Here is a 25,932-nt window from a genome sequence, read left to right as displayed (position 1 = left end):
AGGTCACCATGGTGGTTCTGATCCAATCTGACTGGGGTTCTTCTTGGAAGAATGATCAGGGCACTGAAACGTGTGAGGGCACCCATCTGCAAACCAGGGAGAGGCCTCTGGAGGAGCCAGCATGACCACGCCGCCACCTCTGACCTCCAGTCTCAGAATACGAGATGATGAACAGATGCTGTCAAAGCCCGTGGCTTATGGACTTTTCTGTGGTGGCCTTGGCAAAGCTGTACCAGGGTGGTCTCAGTCAGGTAGGGAAGGCCAGTTGCTATAGTGAACATGCCTCCATCTTAGAGGCTGGGCTTCCCACTGCATCCCATTCTCAAGCCAGATCTACCACAGCTATTCTGGAACCCTAGGTTCCTCCTTGAGGACCTTCACCTATGGCTGGTCCTCTGGCAGGGAACACTGAGAAGGGGGCCAGGCCGGGATATGTGTCATTGAGAAGGCCCTTGTTTCCATCAGGTATGCTAAGAGCAAAGGGAGTCCATAGGTAGACATAGCTTCCAGAACCTTGGCCATTAGACATGGGAGCTGAGGAAGAAAGACGGGATGTTGGCAATGTACTTGGGACATATGTGCTGTGGGCTGAGTCACTTATGGGCAGAACATGGTGATAGCTCTACCACAGCTCCTACCTGTAGACTCACTCCAATCAACAACCAGCATGGGTGTTGTTGAGTCTTGCCATGGGGAGCAAGGCTGAGCAGTGATGCATTTTCTCTACACAGAAGCTGGGGTGGACCCCTCACCCCAAGCCAGCCTGGGGTGAGCTAAGAAAGCATTTGGACTCTGTTCCCATCAGTAAAGAGAGGATCAGGGATGGGAGAGGAGAGGGCATCCTGGGTGTCTTAGTTGTTAGGGTTTCTATTGCTTCGATTAAGCACCATGACCAAAAGCAAGTTGGGAAGGAAAGTTGGGTTTATTTGGCTTACACTTCAGCATTGCGGTTCATCACCAAAGGGAGTCAGAACAGGAACTCAAACAAGGCAGGAGCCTGGAGGCAGGAGCTGATGCAGAGGCCATGGAGGATTGCTGCTTACTGGCTTGCTTCCCCTGGCTTGCTCAGTCCACCTTCTTATAGAACCCAGGACCTGCAGCCTAGGGATGGTACCACCTACCCTGGACTGAGGCCTCCCCCATTGACCACTAAATGAGAAAATGCCTTACAGCTGGATCTCAAGGAGGCATTTCCTCAGCTGAGGCTTCTTACTCTGATGACTCCAGTTTGCGGCAAGTTGACACACAAAGCCACCCAGTACACCGGGAAAGTCTGCCAAGGGGCAGGAGCAGCATGGTCGAAATGAAGGGCGTTAGAAGACAGACAATGGAAAGAAGTCTCATAGTGCCCAGGCCCAAAGGTCAGTAAGATGAGAGCTGAGGGGAAGTATGGATGTAGGGGTCAGTGTCAGCTACTTTGGGGGCAGATATGGGAGGGAGAGGGTTGGCAGCTAAGCAGAGACAACAATGTATCTCCCAGTAGTTGACAACAGGTGCCAAGATGGAGATGGACTGAGACACTCAGCAGCCTGGGGACAGGGGAGTCTGGCATGTGTTTTTCTTACTTGGAACAGCAGAGTGACCAGACAAGGGGAAGTTCCTGGGGTTCTGGGCCCGGAAGATAGCCCAAGCTACATGTGGCACTTACATTGTGCCTACAGGACAGTTATTCCCCCAAGATGTGGGCCACCTTGTGAGGAGAGGTCTTTATAGGCCTCTAATTAAAGGTGGGCAGCCAAATGATCTGGTGTGAGAAGAGAGACTTGGGGAGCTAGGGGGAAGTAGAGGATGCTACAGTGGGGCCTAAGCTGGGCTCTGGTTGGTCCCTCCCCAGCTTCTGTCAACCCCACAATCTTCAGAGTTGGTTGCTGGAAGTGGGAAGGACATACCCAAGGAGTAAGGAGAGGTCAGAAGGGCAAGGCAGGGCCGGGGGTGGCAGGAGGACCCTTAGGCTGACCTTGAGTGTGAGTCCCAGGATGTGGAGGCCATTGGGAGAAGTTGTCTCTCTCGGGATAGGCTCCCTCTCAAGACAGGGGCAGGGTTAAGTACCCATTTCAAGAAGGCCATGAGCCGGGACAGAGACTGCAATAGGAGTGGGTGATTGGGAGGTAGCTATGTCAGGAACAAGGCTAGAAAGGAGCCATGTACCAGACAGGGCTGTGCAGAGGCTGGAGGACACGTACTGGAGGACAGGTGTTCCAGTTTCACCCCTGTTGCTGTGATAAAACACTCGGCAAAAGTAACTGTAACAGAGAAAGAGTATTTTAGTGTGTGTGGTCCCAGGGGACAGTCCATCATGATGGGAAAACCACAGAGGCAGGAGCTTGAGATGGCCAGTCCCATCACATCCACAGTCAAACGAAGGAAAAAAAAAATGCATGTGCCTAATACTCAGCCCACTTTCTCCACTCTTAGGTAGTCCAGAACCTAAACCATGGAACAGTGCTGCCTGCCTTCAGTCTGGGTCTTCCCATTTTAATTGATGTAAACAAGACAATTATCCCCCCCTCCAGACACGCCCACAAGCTAACCTGATTTAGACAGTTCCTCGTGGAGACTCTTCCCAGGTGATTCTAGACTGTGTCCAGTTGGCCATTAAAATTAACTATTACTACAGGACACAACCTGGTTGTGTGTGGTTGTGTCCAGCTCTGCTAATAGCTGCCACAGTGTGCCGAATGAGCACAGTGTAAGTACCCTGGCATACCACAGACACAGTGGACCTGCAAACCCCTCTGCATCCTGAGGACCTCACACCTTTGTCTCTTGATGCTTGTGAAGATCCCATCAGTTTATGAAGACAAGTTATGAAAATCCCATCCTGGGTGAGGGTTGTTCTTGGGAAGGGACTGTCCCTTCCCCTGAGTCCTAAGCTTGTGTGCTTACAGAATTAAACAAATACAAAACATTTTGATCATTTTGGAAAGTAACTAGGAAAAGTGGTACACTGCAGGGCTAGGGATAAAAAGGGCCTGACGGGTACTCCAGCGAGGCTGCTTGGAGAAGGTGACTTTTTAGATTTATAAGAAGGCCACAGGGGAATTCTCTAGGCCTGGGAAGAGGCAAGCTGGCTCTTTTGGGGCTGACTTCCCACAGACTGGTGGCCAGAGGGCCCATACTGAGGAGAAAGGCAGATGGGAAGCATTCATTGTCCATTTGGTGAAGGAGGTGTTCCCTTATCAATGCCTAGTTTGTGGCCTGGTAAATTGAGGAGGAGTGTTGAGATGAAATGGGGCTGGGCCACCGAGGTCAACTCTAACCCCCCAGATTCCAGGCTCCAGGGCCACAGGGAGAGAGCTAGAGCTAATGGGCATGTCCTAGACAGACTTGGATGAGGAACAAGCTTGCCGGCCAGGTCCTGGTATCCCATAGTGTGCGGCACTGCAGAGTGTCCATTGGAAGCTCAGGGCAGTAGTCCAGGTGCTAGAAGATATCTCAGAGGGAATCTGGGTATCTCTAGGCCAGGTGTGGAGTCCAGTCTGCCCCTTCAGAGGGAAGACCATGGCCACACTCCCTCACAGTCCCACCAAGTCTCCAAAGGACACTGCTGTACCTCACTGTCCAGCATCTGGCCTCTGCTCCTGCTGTCCCTGGAGGTGGAAAGTGCTTTGTCAGCATCCCTGGTTCACTCTGAAGAATGGCCTCTGCCCCACCCTGTAGAGCTCTCTTGGAGTGGGTGTGGTACCCCTACCTCCACTTGCACCCTCTCAGCTCCCTACTGCCTGCAGCTCAATCTTGAAGTCCTACTTGCCATGACTTATTCCATCCTTTTGCTTCATGTGTTTCTGTTTAAGAATTTTATTGTTGGGTCTGGAGGACGGCTCAGCTGGTAAAGTGCCTGCTGTGCATGAGGACCTGAGTTAGTTCCCTAGTACTCATGTTAAAAAAAAAAAAAAAAAAAGCATGGCAACACTCAGAAGACAGAGACAGGAGGATTCCTGGGCTCACTGGATGGCCAGTCTAGCCGAATCTTGGGAGCTCCAGGTTCAATAAGAGACCCCAAAATAAGGCGGTAGTAATAAATGAAGACATTGTTGTCACCTTTGGGCCTCCATACACACACTGCCAGCACACACAAAGAATTTTATTGTTGATGCATTTGAGAAAAGTTTAACTTTCTAGAAACATATCTTGTGCTTTCAGGAGTGTCTAGAATCAGAGTGGCTTGAGGGGCCACCCAGGGCCCTTCACCTTCACTGTCTCCTTGTAACCACCCAGGTTAAGAAACTCTAAAGAGATAGGTGTGCTTCTCTCTTAGGCCACCAGATTATTAAAACAATAGATACCCAAGGCACTGGAATTTTCCCAGGAGTCTCATGCTGGAGAAAAGAAAGGCTGAAGCCTGGTGCCAGCCAGAGAGGGAGCTTGTCTCCCAGAGAGATTTCACAGAGTTCTGAGAACTTGTCAGACCACTTGCAGGAGAGACTGGAGCTGACAGTGATGGGTCAGTGACGGGCAGGACCACACCTTGACCAGGACTGCTGAGGAATGCACACGCCCTGCCTTATGTTTAAGCCTGAACCTCGTGTCCAGACCCTGAGGACAGACTTGGGGGTCTCTGGACCTCTTTGTCCCTCTTCCCAATGTGGCCTCACTGAATGATGCTCCTGTCTGCTTTTCATGGTTACCTATTTGAAGACTGTGGTTGAGCCTATGGCTATTAGGGCTGCATGGACTCAGGACTAAGAGCTCCTGTAACATGCTTACAACTTTCTCTATCAGCCTCCTTTTTCCCTCCCTTATTCCTAGAAATTTCACAACTTCATAGCCACGTTCATAACAAGAAAGCAGTCTTCTGCTAGCCAAAGGGCAGTTACCAAAGTAGCCAGTCCTTGATCTGCCAGTTTTTGTCCTGTGACTGGCTTCCACTCTTCCTTCCTTTTAGTTTTTAATTTTGTTTTGGCCATTTGTCGATTTTCTAGCTGATGAGATATTCAACACCCACAACCACCTCCTGCTTGCAGAAGAGAATCTTATTAGAATCCAGTCTTCAGTCCTCATCCCTGGGATGTCCCAAGAAGGTGCCTGCACATCAGACTCATAGCCTGGCACTTGCCCTCCCTCAAACCTGGCCACCCTTCCACCTGCCCACCTTTGTACCTGGCCATGCATGTAACACCCCCCACCCCCCCCCCCGCCCAATACCTGAACCAACTAAGCCCTTTTTCCTTGGTCTGCAGCCAGTTTTCTTTTCTTTTTCTTTTTAAATTTTTATTTATTTATTTATTTTGGTTTTTCAAGACAGGATTTCCCTGTATTGTTTTGGAACCTGTCCTGGATCTCACTCTGTAGACCAGGCTGGCCTTGAACTCACAGAGATTTGCCTGCCTCTGCCTGCCGAGTGCTGGGATTAAAGGTGTGCTCCACCACTGCCCGGCTCAGCAGCCAGTTTTAAAAGTAAAGCCTTCCATTCCCTTTTTGGCCATTGCTCATCACACATCGCTTGGGATGTCAGGGGCTCCTCAACTTTTGACCTGGCTGCATCCCCTGTAGACATTTCACACCCCCATTTCTTCCTCTTCTCCTGTCTCCAGCCCTTTTGATATCTAAAGAGACTGTGATTTGCATCTCAGCCCAAATCCCATTTCTTGTCATTACCCAGGGAATTCCCATAGCCTTCCAGACCCCACAGTCCACAGACAGCTTCTTACCTGACCTCAAACTCTGTAGCACAACCCAGATCCCTTGCTCCTTGGCTACTAAGTCTTGGTTCCCCACTTGTTCAGTGTCTCTGTTAACTTCTTTCTCCCAGGAGATGGTGTTGGCTCTCATACCCTACATTCCCCACTTACCTCCTTACAGGAGATCTGAGATCTTTTCAGATACAAAGCTGTTGGGGATAGCCATACACTGCCCCACTCAGCCTTGCTTTGTGGATGTATGACCTGCCAGCTGAGGCAGCCAGGGTCACTCCATGGGGTCACAGACAGCATTAAGCACAGAGGCAGGGCTCTGCACATCGCCCTTGGGTCAGTCGGTCTGGTTTGATTGTAGCGGTCTCTCATATTTCAATCGTTCACTGAAAAATGTAGTAAGTGTCCATAAATCTGCCACCCCACCCAAGAATTATACCTCCCAAGCTTATATTTGTGAAGAGCTCTACTCCCATATGCCCCCTGCTCTGTGCCCACTGCCCCCACCGACCCCAGATAAACATCATCTAGCATTTTATATTTGATATTTCCCTGTTTCAAGAAAAAAAAGGTATCTTCTTTTTAAAATAATACTAATAATATTGATTGTCAACTTGACAGGGTCTAGAATCCACTAGGAGACAAACCTATGAGTGGTTTAGATGAGAACTCTTCCCCTCTCTTGAACACTTTGTTCCCAGTTGGCAGCCCTGTTTGGGGAGGTTTAGGTGGTACAACCTTGCTGGAGGAAGTGAGTCACTGGAGATGAGCTTTGGGAAGAAAAGTCCAGCATCCCTTCTAGTGTGTTCCCGCGACTTCATGCTTGTAGTTGAGATGGGAGCTGTTTTCCTGCCCTGGCCACCCTATCTACTGCCTAGGCTGTGCTTCCCCCACCATGATGGGCCCTCACCCACCTTTCTTCCATAAGTTGTCTCTGGTCATGGCATTTTTATCACAGCATCAGAAGAGCAATAACACCATGGCATGTCTGAGGGCGGTTTCTAGTGGAGTCACTGAGGTGGGAAGACTGTCTTACAGGCTAAACCAGAGAGAAGAAAACGAGAAAATGAGCTGAGAACCAGCTTGTATCACTCTGCTTCTGGCTGCAGATGCCACGTGACCAGGCACACTTCTGCCACCATCGCTTCCCAGCATGATGAACTGGACTCTCAAACCGTGAGTTCAAACCAACTCTTCTTCCTTCCTTCCTGAAGTTGCTTCATCAGTATTTTGTCACAACAACAAGAGAAGTAGCTAATACACACTCCCAAAGTGTCCCATGGCATTGAGCCATACTTGCCCAGAGCAGGGCCCACAGAGGCCCTGCCTCCCCTCTCCCAGACCTCAGATGCCTGGTGTGTTGGATGCAGCCACATTGTTCCTGCTAAGCACCAACCCAGGAGAGTCTTCACTATTTATCTCCAGAGCATCATGCTCAAGCCAGTCTTTCCCTTGAAGTCACTGTCTATGTATCTGCTCAGCTCTGCCAGGTATAAACTTGAGCTTGGAACTCCTGTGTCCTTTAAACACAGGTTCCTACAGCACCCATTTTCCTCTGACATCACTATGCACAGCTTCCCACTGAATTGTCTTATAATCCCTGGCCCCTGGGCACATGCCAAGTCATGCTGCTCTGTATCTGAGCCCACCTGCTCTGACTTGCCCTGCCCAGCCCCATAAGGAGGCAGAACTGTCCCCAGAGGTCTGGCCTGCTGTTGTAGCAGTCAATCTAGATGTTTGGAGAGAAGGTTCAGGGCTGAGGTTCTTTCTAGAATGGGCTTTGGGAGCTGGTGAAAGGAGCATGGTGGGTCCAAATTTCTGATGCTGGAGGGAGGGCCAGGAGCCATCTTCAATGAAGCGCATTCTGTGTATTGATGAACACCCTCCAGAGCCCCTCACAGCTCCAGCACGAGGAGGCAACCTCTTCAGGGATCCCCACTGAAACTGTAGTACCCTGAGAACACCTCACACAAAGCAGGAGTGAGGCTGTAAGTCATACCAAGATGGCTGTTCTCTGACCTGTTGAGGATATTGTCCTAGCTAGGCCAGGGCCTGGCACTTAACAAAAACAAGTTCCCTTCTGGGCCAAGGTTGGGCCTGCCACAGTTCTACCCAGGAAAAGGACCTTACCAGCTCAGTACAAGCCTCTGGAGGAAGTGAGAAGCTACTGACTCAGAATAGCCCTGTGCACCTCTGTGGGAAGGCCTGTGGCCCAGCTATGAAGTCAAGGGCTGAACCATCCCAGTCCCCATGTTCCTCAGAGTGAGTGTATTATTGACCTTGTTAGGCTAATAGGATTCAGGCAACGAGGTATCCAGGCAAATTGTGCAGGCTCAGCCTTACCCTCATCCCTCAGTGTCCAAAGAGGGGCAGGCAATAGATAGAGTGTGTAGGAGGAGGCAGGATTGATGTAGGCTGAGTCTGAGGATGAACACAGAGGGCCAGCCTTTCAGGTTGGCTTCTGGCTTCTGGCCAAAGATGAGGCCCTGAGAAGGGGCAGTGCTGGAGGAATGGAGACCAAGCCTGTCCCGGGGTGTGCCTGCAAAGCCATTCCGAGTGGATGACCGTACCAAGGGACAAAGGAGCTGATCCTAGAAACTCCCGCTCAGATATTGTTGGAGTCCCATGGTCATTTTTCTCCAGGCCTTGTCATGTTAGACAAGTCCAGACACGGACCATACCCACCAGTTACAGGGTGCATGCAGCCCAGGGTCCTTGAACTGTACCCAAGCTGTGTGCCCCCTCCCCCCCCACTCCACACTGACACTGCTGATGGACTCTAGAATGGGCAGAGACAGAACTAGACCAGACCAATGGTAGGGATGTGAATCCTTTATTGGAGTGAGGCCAGGTACTCCCAGCTTGGCTGTTGGGTGCTCCCCCAGTGGTGAGGTGGGGTGGGGTGGGGCAGGGCGGTTAGGACTCCGACTCAAACATCTTCTTCCGGCCCTCCATGCCAGACTTCTCCTCAATATTCTTCCTCCAGTCACCCACATCACGCAGGTCCCGCTCCTGAGGGTAGGATCAGAGAGCCCTCAGATCCACCCCAATCTTCTCCGGACTGCCCTGGGCCTCAGTTCACTCTCTATGAAGGGGACAGTGAGTGAACTCCTCTGGAAGTGGCCTACCTTCTCGGTGTCCTCCTTCTTGACCTGCTTCAGGTTGGCCCTCAGGTCCATGCACACCTTGTGCTTGGAGCCCAGCAACGCCTTCAGCATGGCATCAGCAGACATACGCACCCTCCGAAGTGGGGGCCTCTTGAACTTGCCCCTCAGGTCAAATAGCTTCTGGTTCATGTCTTCCAGCTAAGAGGAAGGAGCAGGAGGTTTAGGGCTGGCAGACCCCATGTCCCTGACCTTGGCCTTATTTTCACACCAGCGGGTTTCATCCCATATCAGCTGGCCTCACCGCCAGACCTTTTGGCTTCACCCCTTGTCACCGAGCTGTCCCTCCTGCCCCTCTCATGACCCCTGAAGCCACTGACTCCACCCCATGCCCTCTGTCGTCCCCCACATGCCACTGGCTCCTCCCTCTTACCTCTTTGCTGCTCTTCTGGACCTTCACCTCCATGTCATATTTCTCCTCCTCAGCCACATCAATCTTCGCATGTAGTTGTTTGCAGAGTTCCTGGGTAGGCAAGCAGCGGGTGGGTGGCCACCCTGATACTTGAGGACCACGGTCCCCTCCCAGGCCTGTCCCACCAGGCCTGACCTGCTGAGGAATAGGGGTAGCAGGGCCTTGGGTGGTATGTGGCAGGAAGGGACTACCTGCACTTCAGACATGGAGCCTGGGATATGCAGAGGTGGGCAGTGCTCTGACAGGTAGTTTTGCTTCTCAGATTCACGGCGGCTTTCCTCTTTCTCCAGCTCCGTGGCCGCAATCTGGAGCATCACACTCTGAGAAGCAGAATGGTAGGAGTGAGGGCCTGCAGTAACTCCCAGCCCCACCTCTGTACCACCAGCCCTCTGCGGCAGCACATCCTTACCTTCAGGTGCTGTCTCCGGGCCGTGATGGCCCTGTTGCGCTTCTGCGGAATCAGACAGAGAGGGCAGAGTCAGGCCTTGACTAGAGCTCCGGCCTCCTTGGAGCCATCTATCCAGGCTCCCAAGGAGGCCACAGGGCCACTGCCCAGTGCCCTGTTTTTCCCAGTCCAGAGCCTGCTTCAGGAATACTTTGCTGAGGTGGCACATAGGGTTGAAAGGGGTGATGGGGAATGGGGAGGGGGCATGGCCAGGACTCAGAGGCTGTGGGCAAGGGGAGGCCTGGGAGGTGAGTGGTGAACAGAAATCAGAAAGGAGAAGTGATTCCCTTGTGATTAGGCCCAAATCTCACTTCCCTTTCACTAGGCACCAGGCAGGCACTTCCTCTCTCTCTGGGGTAGCTCAGGGGGCGGGGCACTTGGCGACTTTGACAGGTGTGTCTTCTGACTTAGTCACAGGAAACCATTATAGCCTTGAACAATACTCACCTCCTCACTGTCCCAGGAGGAAGAGGGAGGTGGAAGGGGGAGAGAAAAGAGAAGTTAGGCTGTGGCTCATGGGAGTAGCCATGGAACCTTTTGGTAGATGGGGTTGAAGGGGTGGGTGGTAGCCACAGAGGGCAGGGAGTTATGGGACCCGAGCCCTGGTGAGGGGACTGCAGTGTGTGTGTGGGGGGTCACACTGGGTGCCACTTACTCCCCCATCCTGACGTCTCGAGCTCTGAGCCTGTGGGGAGAGAGAGGTGGAGATGTCAGAGTTCGTCTTGCATGAGGCCAGATATGGAGGCCTGTGCTCACGAGTCCACTTCTGCTCTACCCCAAGTCAGACCTTCTCAGAGGGCAAGGATTTAGAGGACACCCCCACCCCCACCCTGAGGGTGAGAAGTAAGAGGAGAAAGTGTTCCCAAAATGTCCCAGGCGGGGCCTGAGGAGCTGCAGCTGTCCCCAAGGGAGGGGTGGGGCTGGCCAGCACAGGTGGCTGCCAGAGCGAGCTTGTTATTTTTAACTCTTGCTGCTTTGGCTGGAGAAGTAAATACATGGAGAAAGAGCTCTTCTGCGTGGCCTGGGGGTTCAGGTCCCTGCTTGCTTGACCTGAACATTCTCTTGCTTGGGTGTCCCCAAAGTCAGAACCTGTCATCAGAGGCCTGTTGAAGACCCCTGCCCCACCCTACCAGCACCTGCTGCTTTTCAATCCCAGATCTGTGGGAGCCCCCAGAGAGAGCTGTTGTTAGCAGACCCCAGACCCCCAAGTCCCTGCCCAGGGAAGTCCTCCTGTGAGCTAGCCTGAGTAGTACCCTATTCTCCAGCCTCAAGAAGATGGACCAGGCCTCACCTAGAGTCTGTGCAGCAGGGCTGGGAGCGAGGTCAGGCAGGCAGCAGTGAGCTGGGCTGGTGGGCCAGGGGGAGGGGTATAAATGGCTTTCCCTGGGCCGGGCCCCTGCTCAGAAAGGGCATGGAGTCTCCTCAGACCAATGGGGGCACAGAGAGGAGGAGAGTCTCCCCACCTGCCCAGCCTCCTGGCCAGTCAGCCCAAGTGCTGGCCTGTCCAAGAAGTCTTGGGGTGGGGGTGGGGGGTTGGTTTACTCTATTTATGTCTCAGTGACGAGTTCAAGATGCCACCCTTGTTCCTGAAAGAGCCCTCAGGACAGCAAGAGTTGAGTTGCATGTGGATCTCCAAGGTACCCAGCTCAAGCATCCACTAAAGGCTTCATCCAAGGGAAACCTGACCTCGCAAGTGGGCTGAACTGGAGTCACTGTCAAATGGCCTTGTAGCTCAACACCCATCAGACTGAGCTACACTTGGCCCCTCACTGCCTGCTGGGTGCTCTCTCCTTACTTGGCCCCCTGGGCTGACTGTTTACCACATCAGTCCTCTTGAAAAATTGGACCCCCCCCCCCAAACAAAAGCAAAACAAAACAAAACAAAAAACAAGTCTCCCTGGCCCTGTGTGGTAGTCAGGGCTCAGGAGAGTGATGCCCACCTCTTGCAGTGAACTTGCCCTTCTGCCTAAGGAGAAGAGCAAATGGGCCCCTGGACCAGCAGCTGGGCCTCTCCCATCCTGCCACACACCCTGCCCATGGGTGTCTCTCTGCACAGGCAACTTGGAACATGTCCTTCAATCCCAGAGAGTGGTGCCACCGCCCCAGGAACCTCTCTCTGACCCGTAGGGGCTCAGGGCCCTTAGCTGCCTAGGCAGGCCCTGTATTGCCTGGCTTGATGGGGCCAGGCCCTCACCCCTTTCCCGCTCCTGAACCCCACCCAGAGACACCGAGATCATGGCTTGGCCCCATCCCTGCTGCTCTGGGGCCCCAGAGGATCAGAGGAGGGTTGGAGCTGCTAAAGCCCGCCAGATGTGCTGGGATTAAGAGGTATATCACAGGCCAGGACTGCAAGCCCCCAAAGGCCTCAAGCAGCTTCCAAAGGCACATACTGCCCCCTGCTGATTGCACAGAGGACACTCTATCCCACCATCCCTCATGGTGTCGGGGTCTCTTTCCCACACTGTCCCTACCCACAATTCACCCCAGTTGCTCACTTTGTCCCCACAGCACCAGCTCTAGTCCCCTGATCCTCTGCCAACCCTGGATGGCAGAGAGGATAGTGCCATCTTCCTAGGGAAGACCTAATAATCAGGCCTTGAGCAGAGGCTCAGGACTGGCAGATCTGACAAGGGCATGCTACCCCATCCTTGAGAGGACGGTGGTGCCAAGATGTAGCCCATCTTGTGTCTCTGGTCCTTCTCACAGGGTTCCATCAGGGCACATGAGTGGGAAAGAGAAGGCATGAAGGCATTTATTACAGAAAGCTCCGAAGAGCCTGGACAAATGCCACAACTCCATTTGGGGAAACTGAAGCCTAGGGTTTTTTGTTTGTTTGTTTTGTTTTGTTTTTTTGTTTGTTTGTTTTTGTTTTTTAGGAGCGAGGCCTGGGCAGGGGTAGGTGAGGCTTCAGGGCTAGAGCATGGTCCACTTCCCTGGGGGACTGCAGGTGGTGCCACTGGGCGATGGGCCACCTGGCATGGGCCAACATATCTGCCCAGTGCTGTAGAGGTTGACCTGAAGCCCGGGGACCCAGCAACACTTTGCCCACAGGCTCAGCCCGGAGCTGCAGTCCGTGAGCCCAGACAGCCAACACCAGGTCCACACTCTGCAGACATGGAAGAGAAAAGGTTTTCAGTTTGGCCTAACACAATGTCCAGGCCACTCTGCCCTTCCTTTCTGCTCCCCACCTGGAGCTGGCCAAATGGAACCAGGAAGGTGAAGGCCTCGTTGAAGTAGGGGGCAGTTGTGCCTTTCTTACAGGATGTTTTTCTCTTCTTCCATTTTCTCTGGTTTAACATGAGCTGAACCTTCACATAGGGCCCTGCATGGACAAGAGAGTTCAAGAAGGATGTCCCATACATGCACATGGGAAAGGGTGAGCACAAAAGCCCAGCCCTCTGTCCATCCCAGTATAGCTCTTACCTACGAGCCCTGGATTCAAGCCCCGAGCCTCCAGCACAACCACAGTCAGGCGGCCTGAGCTGGGCACATAGCGCAGTGAGAAGCACAGCTCCCCCATCTGCTCAGGCTATGGGCAACAGGACAGGGATGCAGCTGGGAGGGTCATTTTTGCCCTTGGGGTAGACCTTGGCTACCCCCTCCCCATGGCACAGGTAGGGTCTGGGTCCCTGCCAGCCAGGCTCACCTCAGTGGTACCTGGAGCACCCAGCTGGTACCAGCTCTCCAGGACATGCTGAGGGTCTACAGTACCCAGTAACAGCTGGAGTTCCCCCAGTGGCTCGTGTTCTGAGAACCGCTTGAAGTCCCACAGCTGCACCTTCAGGGTAGCCCTGGACAGCTGTGCTGGTGGGACCTGGAGGCAGGGCTCTGAGCTGAGCCCTGCTGCTCTGGCCCCAGCCCACTCCACTTACCCAGGTTAGACTTACTAGGAAGCAACACGTCTCTTCAAACATGGGACAGAGAGTCCCTCGGTGCACCTTTGTCTCGTGTTTTCTCCCAGGCTGAGTGGAAACACTGATGCGGGCGTAGGGGTCTGCTGTACCCTCAGCTTTCAGGTTTTCAGCCTGCCTCAGGCCCACCCTAATCTGGGGGCCAGAGGGCTGGCTCAGCCTGTGTGTGTGTGGGTGGGGGGAATCCTCTTTCCATGTCCCCTCCACCTGGCAGTTCACCCATCACACCATCCATCAACTACCGAGCCTCTGGACTGACTGAGTGGGACTTACCTCCTGGCTTCCAACGTCATACTCCAGTGAGAGCAGCAGTCGCCCCCACTGTCGGGGACCCCCAGAGCAGGGCTCCAGGCAGTCCACATCTGGTTGAACCTGGGATGGATGGAAGGGTGTTCAGATAAGTATGGTTGAGACCCATCTCCGACCAGAGGCCTGGGCTCTCGTAATATAGGTCAAACCACCACCAGCAGGCCAGCTCACAAAATGGCTCATGTCCTCAGCACAAGCTCTCTGAGAACAGCCATATCTGCCTTCAACATGATACTACTTCAGTAGCTTCCAGTGGCCCACAGACCAGCATCTGCCTGCTTCTTGAATTCCTCTTCCCCCATCTCCTTTGTTCATCTTCCTCTGCCAGGAAGGCCTGCCAGGGCTGCCCTGAGCTTCCTGGTCTGGACCTTGCATTCCCCTCCCTGGAGAGAGCCAAGACAGGACGGGGCACAGGTAGATGCAGGTTTCTGCTTCTCACCAGGTGAGTGGTGGTGCTCCTGTGAGCACTGCCCAGGCCCACAGCTTCTTTGTCTCTGGGCTGTTTCTTCCGGCGTTGGCAGCGTCGGCAACAGCAGTGGATGATACAGAGCAGACAAGAGACCAGGAGGACTCCAGCAGCAAGAATGATGATAAAGAGTGCCCAGCGGGGCCCTAGGCCAGGGGCACAGGCTGCTGAAATGCCTCCCTAGACCATCGGGACCTAGACTGGACTGGACCAGTCTACTAGACTGGACCATGCCCACACCACTCTTGGGGTTCCGACCACTCACAGGGGATCCTGGTAATGAGGTCTGGAATGAGACTGGGCTCAGCAGGGGTGTTGACTGGAGTTGAGGCGCTGAGGGGGTCTAGGACATGCCCCATCTTCCTGCCCCCGTTGGCTTAGAGGAGGAGATAACTGGAATCCAGGTCACTTGAGGAGTGGCCCTCTGACCTTTGTGTACTGCCTCTTCAACTGGCAGCCGCAAGTACTGAGTCCACCCTAGATTAGAAGGCAGCCTAGGTGGCCAGGGGCAAGGTTGCTAGTCAGGAAGCTAGGCAGAGAGAAGCTCTGGGCCTTGGCCAAAGCATTGACTTAGCTGCCACAAGCCCAGCCTCTTGCCACCTTCCCCAGGCCCCAACCCTAGCCAAGTAGGCCAGGCTTGGGCAGCCTGGTACCTGCTTTTGCTGGCCCTTGCCCACTGGAACCCTCCAACACACAATGCATGAAGAACTTTGCCCTTTTTTCCTGGACTCAGAGGCCTTTTCTCATTTTCAGACATGTCTCATTTCATGAGGAGGACCCATCATAACCCCCTACATTCCAAAGACCTACCACATTCTACAAGGTAGTCCAGGTCACTGTAGCCTCCAGGCCAAGAGCAGCTTGGGCCATGAGGTCATGTGGGAGGGAGCTGGGGGTACAGGGCACAGGGCCACCAGCAAGTGAGCATGCGCTCTAGCAAGGAGCTTTGCTGGCATAGGCACCAGGCCAGTAGTGCCTGGGGATGAGGGCGAGGCGGGGGCAGGCAGGGGCAAGGCATAGCTGGGAGAGCCTGAACATTCCTCCATGCTGAATCAATGCTGGCCTAAACTTGCCTACCTGCTGGCTTGGCCACCCTTGGCATGGGAGTGGGAAGGAGGAGGCCATGAAGCTGCCTTGGCCTCTGTATCCCCACCTTCCTGGGGCCTGAGGAGGTACACATCTGACAGGCTGGCTTCTTCCACCATGAGCAGGAAGGGTGGGATCCCCAGCTGGGGGCTGGGAGCCACTGTGACTCCCTGAACTCAGATCCCCCCAAGCAGCTTCCCTAGATGGCAGCTGCTGGCCAGAACTTGGTTTCTAAAACTTGAGTCTACCCCACTGTGCTACAAGAGCCTGCCACCCTCCTACCATATCTAAGCCCAGACTGCATACAAGTTACTAGATCAGCCTACCCCTCCAGGAGTAACTAATTGTGAGGTCAGATCCTCTCTCTCTCCTGTGCCCTCAGCCTGGAATCCCCAACATGATTCTAAGGGATACTCCCTCCTGCAACATCAGTGCCTCACTACCTGGTAGCCTGGAGAGAGCAGCCACAGCTCAGAGAGGCCAGAAGCATCCACCCCTCAGTGACTGTGGGTGGCTGCAGATCAGGAGACCAGGTTCTGCCTCCCCAGGTCTCTCTTTAGGGATCCTGCACCCTTGGACCCATGAGCTTTCCAAGGATGGCCTGAGGTTGGAGCCCGAATTTGGCATGGCCCTGGGGCAGAGCTGCAGAGGGTTATTACAAGAAGCCATAATGACAATGGAAGGCGGGCTGGTGGGGACCTGAGAGGGCCACAGTGTTAGGCTGAATGCCCTCCTCATCTCTTGAAATCCCTCAGTATTTAGCACAGGTACCATATTTTAATTCATCCCCAGGCCCTATGAATCACGCAGCTAGTCCCTAACTTGGTTTCAGACCCCAGTCTGTAATTCTGTGGAAGTGGAAGTGGAAGCTTGGTGGGTCCCCTGAAGAGGGAGGAGGTGATCTGAGGCCTCAATGGCCTCCCTGTCCACTAACTTCACTCTTGTCTGGCCTTTTGAAGGCTTCTGCTGGACACAAGTCCTCAGGGGATGGCCAGAGTGCTTTCCAGTGGTACTTGGTGAGATAGGCTGGTGGGAGCTGGAGCTGGGGTGTTGCTGCTCGAGAGTCCCTAACATAAGAGGGCTAAAGCTAGACTCAAACAAGTCTGGCTCCCTGAGTGAGCAAAGCCACACTGGCCATTTGGTAATGGTGGAGCCAGCACGAATGTTGGGATTCAAGTAACATTGAGACCTCTCTGTCTCTGACTCTGTCTCTCTGACTCTCTGTGTGTGTGTGTGTGTGTGTGTGTGTGTGTGCGCGTGCGTGCACACACACATATGAGTCCCTTTCTGTGCCCTTCTTGGTAGAAGTCCCCCCTCCCTTACGGTGAGAACAAGTAGCAGGCGTACAAAGGCCCGTAAGCTGTGATTTCTCACTACAGGTAGGTCAGGAAGGCATCCTGGATGTCCACAAGGGACTTCAGGCTGTCTGGAAGCTAGATTTGGAGGGTTCTGGGGCCTCACGAACACCAGCTCCTGGTACTAGAGAGATTTTCAAGGCCTGGAGAGAAAAAGGTCCCTTAGGACCCCCAGGTCTCCACGGTGGTAAAGGTGCACGTAAAAATACAGCCACCAGGTGGAGCCGCTCTCCCCACTGGTTCCCACCTACCAGGAGGTTACAGCCTGCAGATAAAGGACTTCAGGGAAGGGGAGCCTGAGCAGGACAACAGAAAAGAGGCTCTATGATTCTCCAGCCCCAACCCAGGGACTTGGCTATCCCTGTTTGTATGGCCTGGGGCAGCACCCACCCTCAGCAGCAGGCAGGCCCTTCCTACTGACTTCAGGAGTCTGCCTACGACAATGGTTGGGGAAGACTCTCTCAAGGAACCAGCACTGTTTGACCCAGGAAAGGGAGCTGGGAGCCACTGCTACATCTCCAGGCTCCCTCCCAGTGGCTCTGTGCATCCAGCTCTGTAAATCCCTCCCAGGCAGGGCATCTGACTCACACCTGGGTCTGAGGCCTGCTTCCACTGCCCAGCCTCTCTCACTGTATTCACCCTCCAAGGCTTGCTTGGACCCCACTTTCCCCAGATATCCCTTCCAGGTCCCACAAAATTACCCAGTCTTAGGCTAGATGCCACCCAGTGCCCTCTTTAAGACAGGAGCCATGCACAGGTGTTCTGGGCCTCTCTTCCAAATTCCCTGGCAGCCCAAGATTGAGTATTCATTACTTCTGGGTTAGACCTGCTATCCACCCTCAGTCTAACCAGACCTTGTAACGTTTTACGGGAAGCGGGTTCTATGTTCTCTTTCCCCAGAAAAGCAAGACCCCTGCCCCCAAGTACATACAGTGGTGATCTCTTCCTCACCTGATGCCTACTGCTTCCTGTGGCTGGTGGGTTCTGGCCTTCTTGCTCAGACCCTAGCCACGGGGAGGCTGGTTGGTTCACTCTTAGGCAGCACCTGGAGCCCACGGTAGAGCCAGCACCTGTTGCTAGTGATCAAAAGAATATTGGGGGGAGGAAGGAGCGTGGAGGCAGGGCTTTGGGGAGCCCCACCTCATGGCCGGAACTGCTGGCCCTCAGAAGCCAGGAAACTCCCTTGAGAGAGAAGGCCCCCCCTTCTCTGCACTCCTAGAGTTGGTGTCTGGACTCTGGGCTATCTCTAGGGGTTCCTCAAGGCTGGGGGTTACCCCACCCACACCAGACTTAGCAAACGGGGGTGGGGTGGGTGATAGGCCCACTGGGCTGACCTCTGTGCAGGCTCACACACCCAGAAGGCCTGAGTCATAACAGCATGGTTGAAGAATGTGCCTCCTGGCAGTGCAGGCCTAGAGAACCATGAACAAAGAAGGTGGAACCCTGTAGGGGAGCTGCCTGGTGCTATGTGGTGCTGTCCTGGGGCTGTGGGGACCTGATTAGCTTTGTTGCTACCCTCAGAGAACATTCTGACCCATTCCTTTGAGTTTTTAGCTTCCCAAAGAGCAAGCCCTCCTCCTGGTGTCCGAGGTCCTTGCAGTAATCCAACCTCAGGGGTCTGTTCCATCGGTTCGAGACCCACCGGAGTTGGTGTCTGAGTTCCTCACTGTGCTCTGACCAGTTAGTCTGGTCCTGTCACCCCACAGCCACTTACCTGTGGCTGCCAGTCAGACATTGGGATGGTTAATGGTTAACAACCTATCTATCTCACTAGCCCCAAAGTCTCCAAGTCTCTGAGCTGATCAGACGGGTCTTTTTGAGGAAACTCCAGCTAGAGAAATGCTCTGGGACCCCCACATGTGGGGCACAGGCATGCTGCTCACAAGTGGCTCTGGGTACATGGGCACCGGCATGAGATGGTGGGTTCATCCTCTGCTGTGACTCAGGTGATGTGACAGAGACTTGTAAATAAGATCACAGGGGCCAGAGGTGTGCCTGCAGGGATACCAAGGCACCCTGGTAGCAAACACCTGCATTTTGGGACCTACCAGGCCCCTGCAGAGCAGAGCTTCAGGCCCCACAAGTAGCTCCCACAACCCGGCTGTGTAGGGGCTTTGTGCCTCTCCAGAATGAGGGCGCCTCCGTGGCGAGACGGCGTCTGAGGTTCTGAGGCAGGAAGGAGAAAACCAAACAGAGCTGGCAGCCCACGGCCAGGCCCGCGGCCCCCAGACAGCGGCTTGGCAGCCAGAAGCCCCGTGGAGACCCTGGCGGGGCTCCTGGACTCATATGCTTCCTTTGAGGATGCCTGGGGAATGTTTGAGGTCAGAACACACGGCAGACGCTGGCGGGAGAGCCTGGAGCCTCTGGCAAAGAAGCAGGAGACGTGCTGGGATGAGACATGTGCTCCCTGCCTGTACTGACCCTGCTAAGGGCCCTATCCTTCTGGGCACCCCTTTTACCTGGGGTCTTGGACAGCCAAAGATGGGTGCTCAACTTGTCTCAGACCTCTTTAAGTAGCTTGTTTGTCCACTCGGGTTATCTATGTTTTATTGCACTGAGAGACACGTTAGGCAGAGCGTCCCTAACATTCCAGCATCAGAACAAGTCTGAGCCTCATTATCTAGGCACTTTGTGGAGCTGAACCCCAATTTCTAAACACCTAGGGAGCTTGTACCTTATTACTTGAATATCTGGTAAGGCTGCATCCTATCTCTTGAGCACTGGAGAACACACACTGATCCACCACCTAGGCAGCCAAGGAGCACAGTCCCCATCTCTTTTTTTTGTTGTGTTTTGTTTTGTTTTGTTTTTCGAGACAGGGTCTCTCTGTAGCTTTGGAGCCTGTCCTGGACTAGCTCTGTAGCCCAGGCTGGCCTCGAACTCACAGAGATCCACCTGCCTCGGCCTCTCGAGTGCTGGGATTACAGGCGTGTGCCACCACCACCCGGCTAAAGCATTTTTGTTTGTTTGTTTGTTTGTTTGTTTGTTTTGAGCTGAGGATGGAACCCAGGGCCTTGTGTTTGCTAGGCAAGCTCTCTACCACTGAGCTAAATCCCCAACTGTTTTGTTTTTTGAGTCAGGGTTTCTCTGTGTAGTTTTGATGCCTGTCCTAGATCTCACCTGTAGACCAGGCTGGCTTTGAACTCACCGAGATCCGCCTAGCTCTGCCTCCAGAGTGCTGGGATTAAAGGCATGCGCCACCACCGCCTGGCCAGTCCCTATCTCTTAACCATCAAGGGAGGCTACACCCCATCATCCCAGAATCTAGAGAAATGACACCATTATTGGGGTCTCTAGGGAAGGGCCTCCTGCCTGTGCTTTGGCATAGGTTGTACACATCACTGCTACATCAGGACCTACTTGAGCATGATGTTATGCTGCAGTTTTCTTGAACATGACACATTGAGTTTTGAGATTCTGTCAGAGACTCCAGGAATGGGATATGAACCCTGATCTCCTCAGTGCCCAGGTGAGTCTTCCATCTCCTCTACGTATGGGGACACAGGCCCTATCATGGTGGAACTCACTGAATGGCTGGATGTATCTCCCAAAGCCTTCAGAGAACTGGAGTCCAGGGACCCATCTATCATATAGCTTTATGAAGGCCTCATACAAATTGATTTGAGGTCTCTGTTTGTCCAAGGAAACTGTAGAATGGTGTCTTTAATTTACATTTGTGAATACCTGGGGTACATGCTCCAAATACCCAAGTGTCTGCAGCTGGATGACCTGTTCCCTGTTCATTTGGGAACAGGAGCTCCATTCTGTGGTCATGAGGGTCTTGGACAGCTTGTACCCCATTTGTTGGGCCTACTGAATTGCCTATTGACACAAGGTACATAGGCCTGTATGTCAAGCTGGAGGCCTAGGGCCGGCGCCGCGTTCCTGTGGTTTTGGACACGCCGTTCCTGGGCATCACACTGCTGTGTGTGTCCCATTCACCCTTGTCTCAGCTCTCTGTGTGCCATTCATTGAGCTCTGGGCTGCCTGCCCACCCCCAGCCGCCCAGGTGTCTGTACCCTGTACCTGTGCCCCATGAGCTGAGCCTGCTCAAGAGGTGATCGCTGAGTGCTGATCTCTGTACCCCATGGGTCTGTACCTATACCCCATCAGCTAAACATAGAGTCCACACAGCCCGCTGTACTGTGGACCTGAGTTTCCCATTCACGATCTCTTTAGCATTTCCACCCTTGCCACCCCATGTCATCAGAGTGGCTTCTGTGAACAGTTGCCCTTTACGGCCTTTACCCAATTCCTTGCCTTGAAAGGTATAGAAGAAGGAGCTTCCTTATGTTTTTGAGACAGGGTCTCACGTAGCCTGGGTGAGCCTGGAACTCACTATGTAGCTGACCTTCAAGATGACCTTGAAGTTCTGATCCCCCTGCCTCCACCTCCTGAGTGCTGGGATTGTAGGCTACCAAGCTCAGTTTACAGTGCTGTGGGTCAACTCAGGGCTGCATGTGTACAGGTAAGCACTCTGCCTGTCAGCTTCCTCCCCAGCCTTCCCTGGTAGATTCTCTGTCACCCTTTGTTGGAGTTCTTATGCGGGTACTCTGCTCACCTGAGTACTAGGGTGATCAGAGCCTGGAGAACTGATTCCTCACTTGTCTGGGTGTCTGGGTACCCTTACTTTCAGAGTTACAGTGACTAGTTCCAAAAGCCCCACTTTAACAGGTTCACTGTCCTGTATCCTGCGTGAGGGGCTCCATGGCCCACCCCAGTCTTCTCTGCAGAGGTAAAGTACAGCTGGCACCCACCCCCAGGGGTCTGTGTGCTGTGAACAGGTTCTCAGAGATCTGAGGACCTTTCGTACCTTTCCACAAGCATACCTGGTCATCTAAGGCTGGGCACAGCCCTGTCCCTTCACCTACATAGCTGGAGATATGGTGATGGGTAGTGTCTCTTGGGCTAAACAGAGAGCTTATTATGCTCATGTTCCCAGCTAGCTGCACCCTGCAACCTCTTCCTGGGAACCCTTGCTTTTCTGGGTGTCTGGCAGTCTGTCTCTCATTCCTCTAAACTGCTAGGTAGAAAAGACTTCAGGAATCACACCACAGCTCCCCCGCCCCAGTTTCCAGAGTCTCCGCCAACCCAAGAGTGCTGGCTGATGCTGACATGAACCCCACTCTGAGGCCCCAGTCTTCCTCTTCATCATCGCCTGAGGTTTGGACAGCTTGTCCTCCTTCACCAGGGTCTTTGGCAGCCTAACACCCCACTGCCTGTCTCTCACGTAGGCCCACATCCCAAGGCAAGGGCCCCCAGCAGCCGTTCCAAGATCCACTGCGTCTTTGGATGTCCACTGCCCATTCATCACTAGCAGGCGTCACGGCCCATGTGAGTCCATATCCCTTCTGGTCCCAGTCTCTATTCATGCATGGCGCCAGGCTGACTGCTTCACTTTCTGAGCACCAGAGTTCCTGCTGTGGATATCTGAAGACCCCTCCCCCCACAATCTAGCAGCATGTGGGAGATATGAACCCCACTGATGTAAGAATCTGGGTGTCCACAATGCTGTGCCTGACATACCAGTGTGTAGGTGAAATGACGTTGTGTCTGGAATTGGGGCACTGTCCCTTGTAACCCCTATCTGAGTGCCTGGATCGAGTATACCTGTGGAGCGCAGTGCTGAGGTCCACTGTTCCCTATTCCACTAGGGTCTCTGGGTGCCATGTGTTCACAACTACCTCTTTCTAGACCTCACATAGGCCCATATCCCAGGTTGGGACTCCTGGGTGGCCAGTTCCAAGCTCCAGTGCATCTTTGGATGTCCTAACCCATTCAGGGGTGTCTGGGCCCAGTGAACCCATTCATCCCTGTCTCAGGGCCTCTGTGCTCTATTCATGCACAGCTCTGGGCGGCCTGCACCCCGTCCACCCCCATCTCACAGACAGTCTGTGCATTGTCGCCCCTCTTCCAGGAACAGCTGCCGGGCAGCCAGCAGGCACATTCCGGGGTTTGGCCTGAAGCCAACGCAAACCCCAGCTTTGCTGGCGCTAGCAGCAAGCGGGGCTCGGGCTAACCAAGGAGAGGAGCGCAGGCATGGAGGGAGAATTGAGACCCTCAGTTTGGGGGCATGTGATCAAAGGCTTCCCTAGACACACACTGTCCTCCACCCAAGGGAACATTGGGAAGCCAAAGCCAGCCTGGGACAGAGGCCTGTCCTGAACTGGCTGCCAGCAGGAGCAGCTGTATGCACAGTGTGGGAGGAAGAGCCCTCCACCACAGCCGCTATTTCCTGACCAGGCTCCCTCAGCTGCCCACCCACAGACATCCCACTGGCAGACTCATCAGCTTCAGCCTGGGCGAGGTCCCAGGCTGGGGGGTTGGGGAGATGGGCAGAGGTGAATATGGGGTCCCATCTCTGTTGCTATAGACCCTAGCCCCTCACCAACCCTAATGGGGACCCTCAGTGCTGGGAGGGCTACTGGAAAGTGGCTATCTGGCTCCTGGACCCACTCAGGCTCTCTATAAGATGGCCACTGGCTCATCTTGTCTCCAGGCCAGTGGAAGTCAGAGAAGAAGTGACTTCTTGGGGTCACATGGATGTTGCCTGGTGGTCTAGAAGTCTGTGTGAGTGAAGACCTGGCCTACTTTCCATGGTTCTTGATAGACAAACTGGTCACAGCTCCCCAAGTATGTGTAAGTCATCCACGTTCTCTGAGTATTGTGGGCCGTCTGTGTTTGCTGGGTATAAATGACCATTCATGTTCTCTGAATGTGAAAGCATGTGTCTGGCTATCTGGTGTCTCTGAGTCAGGGAGGCTATTAGGGCTGGAGCTTTGGGCTCCTTCTTTCAGGCCCTCAGTCCAGAGCATCTCCCTTCCTGCTCTGCCTCTCTGGCCTGGCTTGCTCTCTGCAGCTCTGGACAGCCTGTGTTCTGGTCCTGGTGTAGGGTATCCTCTTTCCTATTCTGCCACTTCATCAGGATCCTGGCTCTCTCCTGTCCACTGCTGTTCCATTGTCCCAAGGTACCCCCCCCATCACAGAGATCTGGCCCCTGAGCCTACCTGGTTTTTGTCAAGATAGACATGAAGTGCCTTCAAACAAGCCACATTCTTTTAATGGTGGCTAAGGTTTTCCTAAACTTGTCTGATGGGGTTTTGACAGACAAAGTATTGAGAGAACTGCTTCAGCTATGTGGAATCCCTACTCTGTGGGGTCCCTGTTGTACAGAGACCCTGTTCTGGGGGACTCTGCTGTGTGGGGGCCCTGCTGTGCAGAGACTCTGCTGTGTGGGTACTCTGCTGTTCAGGGATTCTGTTCAGGGGTGGGGGGCGGAAGTTGTATAGGGACCTTGCTTCAGGAGGACCTGCTGTGTGTGGGTACCCTGTCCAAGGGGGATCCTGGAGTGCAGAGACCCTGCTCTGCGGGGAGTCCTGTGTAGGTCCCTATTCTGGTAAAACCATACTATTTAGGCCCCCTTCTTTAAGGGGACCCTGGTGTATAGGACGCCTGCTGTGTGGGGACCCTGTTGTGTGGGTATCCTGCTCTAGGGGATCCTGGAGTGCAGGGACTTTTCTCTAAGGGTACCCTTGTGTGTGCAGACCCTGCTTTGCAGGGTACTACAGTATAGAGACTCCTGGAGAGAGTTACAGTGATTTCCTAGGCCCAAAGGCAGTGAACTCCAAGTTCAGAAAAAGAAAGGGACCCAGGTAACCATAGCTCACAGCCTTTCTTTGTGAACATAGAAGATCTCCCTAAACCCAGGGGTGCCTGGCTCACTGATGTTGGAGCCTGGAGGTTAGTTGGAAATCCTCACTATTGGTGTAGAGTCTATAGATGAGTGAGTGATGGTCCTTGAGCTGGTATGAGGATGGTTCAGAATCTGGCCTTCAGAGCTCATCTCTGCCCTCTGGGGTCAACCCAAGGTCAGTTACTGGTCCTAGAAGGAACAATGATCCAATCTGCACCCAGAAGTCAGGTATGGCAGGCGCCAGGCTGACTCAGGCGCCAGGCAAGGCTGAACCAGCTGGGCTCCCAGCTCCCCCTGCTGTCTGCAGACAGCTCAGCCTGACCTCCTGCTCCTACCCGACCCCTGCTCTCTGCTGGGCCTCTCAGCCTAGCTCCTCTTTGGCTGCGCTGCCCAGACCAGAAGGCTGGCAGGCGTTTGGGCGCCCCCTTCTGTACACATGCCTCTTACAGGGTCCCAGCAAACGCAGAAATCTGACCCTCCTCCTCACGGAGCGGCTGTCGTAAGCCCCTGGCAGTACAGATCTCCGGCTTTCTGAGCAAAAATCTGTGGGAGGGGGAAGTTTAAGCTATGCCTTCCTCCAGACCCTCCCAAACAAACTCTAAGTAGGCAGGGAAATTGCTAGGACCCCAGGACTTCAGTGGCTCTCTTTCAAGAGACTTTAGCATCCCAGTTGACTCTTCCCCAGTCTTCAACCCAGGGTCAGGCCAAGGCCAAGGCCTCAGTGTTTAGGTATCAGAGACCACTGCTGAGAAGGAATGGGGAACATCCCAGAGCAAGATGCCATTACATATTCCAGAGCAGAAAAGCAGGTGTGTTGGATCAGAAGAGAGGACCATCTAGTATCATGAATGAAGAGGGCGTCAACCCCTCAGGTGTAGGGAGATGAGACCCTCTGCAGTGACAGCCCTGCCATCAAGGAAAGTAGTACCTGTTGGAGGGCTGGCGGCTCACGGAGCAGTAGAGAAAGTTGGCAGAAACAGCTGGAAACATGTGGCTCAAGGCACATGAGGAGAAGTGGCCAGGCTGAGGCGAAGAGACTTCACTGACCCAGATCAAGGAAGGTAAAGAGCGCAGGCACTAGGCTCCCAGGGATCCAGGCAAGGGGGCAGCCTTGATCACATGATGGGGCACCTGCTATCTGGCATCTCCAGGAAGTGCAGCCTGCTCACACACCCTGCGTGGAGTATTCACAGTCACATTCGAGGATGTGTGCACATGCAAAAGTTGCACAGATATGCAAATGCACAAGTGCACACATGCATGAAAATACACTCTGTCTGAAAGGTAAGAGGCCGTCTTGACCTCCAGGTGACAAGGCAGTAGTGAGGATTTTTTTATTCTAACCTCGGTAGTGGTTCGTCAAGGCCATGGGCCCTCCACAGCAAGAACCATATCTTGGTTTCACAGCACACCAGCTTCCATGTAACTAGCCTCACCTGGCAGGATTCTTAACTGGCA

The 25,932-nt window shown here is 53.8% G+C and overlaps 2 protein-coding genes across 2 annotated transcripts in view; both read right to left on the bottom strand.

Moving 5' to 3' along the window:
- Positions 1-8,451: 8,451 nt before the first annotated feature.
- Tnni2 (troponin I2, fast skeletal type) lies at positions 8,452-11,007 on the bottom strand. The gene is made up of 8 exons (XM_036208424.1): positions 10,946-11,007; positions 10,310-10,339; positions 10,102-10,108; positions 9,619-9,660; positions 9,401-9,529; positions 9,171-9,260; positions 8,762-8,938; positions 8,452-8,645 (listed from the first exon to the last, which is right to left on the bottom strand). The coding sequence occupies exons 2-8, from the start codon at positions 10,315-10,317 to the stop codon at positions 8,550-8,552; spliced, it is 549 nt and encodes a 182-aa protein (XP_036064317.1). The 5' UTR covers positions 10,318-10,339; positions 10,946-11,007; the 3' UTR covers positions 8,452-8,549.
- Positions 11,008-12,526: 1,519 nt separating this feature from the next.
- Positions 12,527-25,932, bottom strand: part of Syt8 (synaptotagmin 8) — a 55,285-nt gene continuing 41,879 nt past the window's right edge. Inside the window, exons 2-13 of the mRNA XM_036177846.1 lie at positions 25,403-25,454; positions 24,922-25,017; positions 18,830-19,144; positions 16,366-16,493; positions 14,606-14,716; positions 14,314-14,486; positions 13,839-13,937; positions 13,542-13,700; positions 13,301-13,468; positions 13,078-13,183; positions 12,843-12,976; positions 12,527-12,760 (exon numbers count right to left, since the gene is read on the bottom strand). Coding sequence (XP_036033739.1) covers positions 12,527-12,760; positions 12,843-12,976; positions 13,078-13,183; positions 13,301-13,468; positions 13,542-13,700; positions 13,839-13,937; positions 14,314-14,486; positions 14,606-14,716; positions 16,366-16,493; positions 18,830-19,144; positions 24,922-25,017; positions 25,403-25,454 — 1,775 coding nt within the window. The remainder of the gene's footprint in view (positions 12,761-12,842; positions 12,977-13,077; positions 13,184-13,300; positions 13,469-13,541; positions 13,701-13,838; positions 13,938-14,313; positions 14,487-14,605; positions 14,717-16,365; positions 16,494-18,829; positions 19,145-24,921; positions 25,018-25,402; positions 25,455-25,932) is intronic.

Source organism: Onychomys torridus, chromosome 1, assembly GCF_903995425.1.
Source record: "Onychomys torridus chromosome 1, mOncTor1.1, whole genome shotgun sequence".
In the NCBI taxonomy this organism is placed as follows: domain Eukaryota; kingdom Metazoa; phylum Chordata; class Mammalia; order Rodentia; family Cricetidae; genus Onychomys; species Onychomys torridus.
The sequence above is the reverse complement of the archived record's forward strand: the minus strand, read 5'-3'. Positions and strand labels throughout refer to the sequence as shown.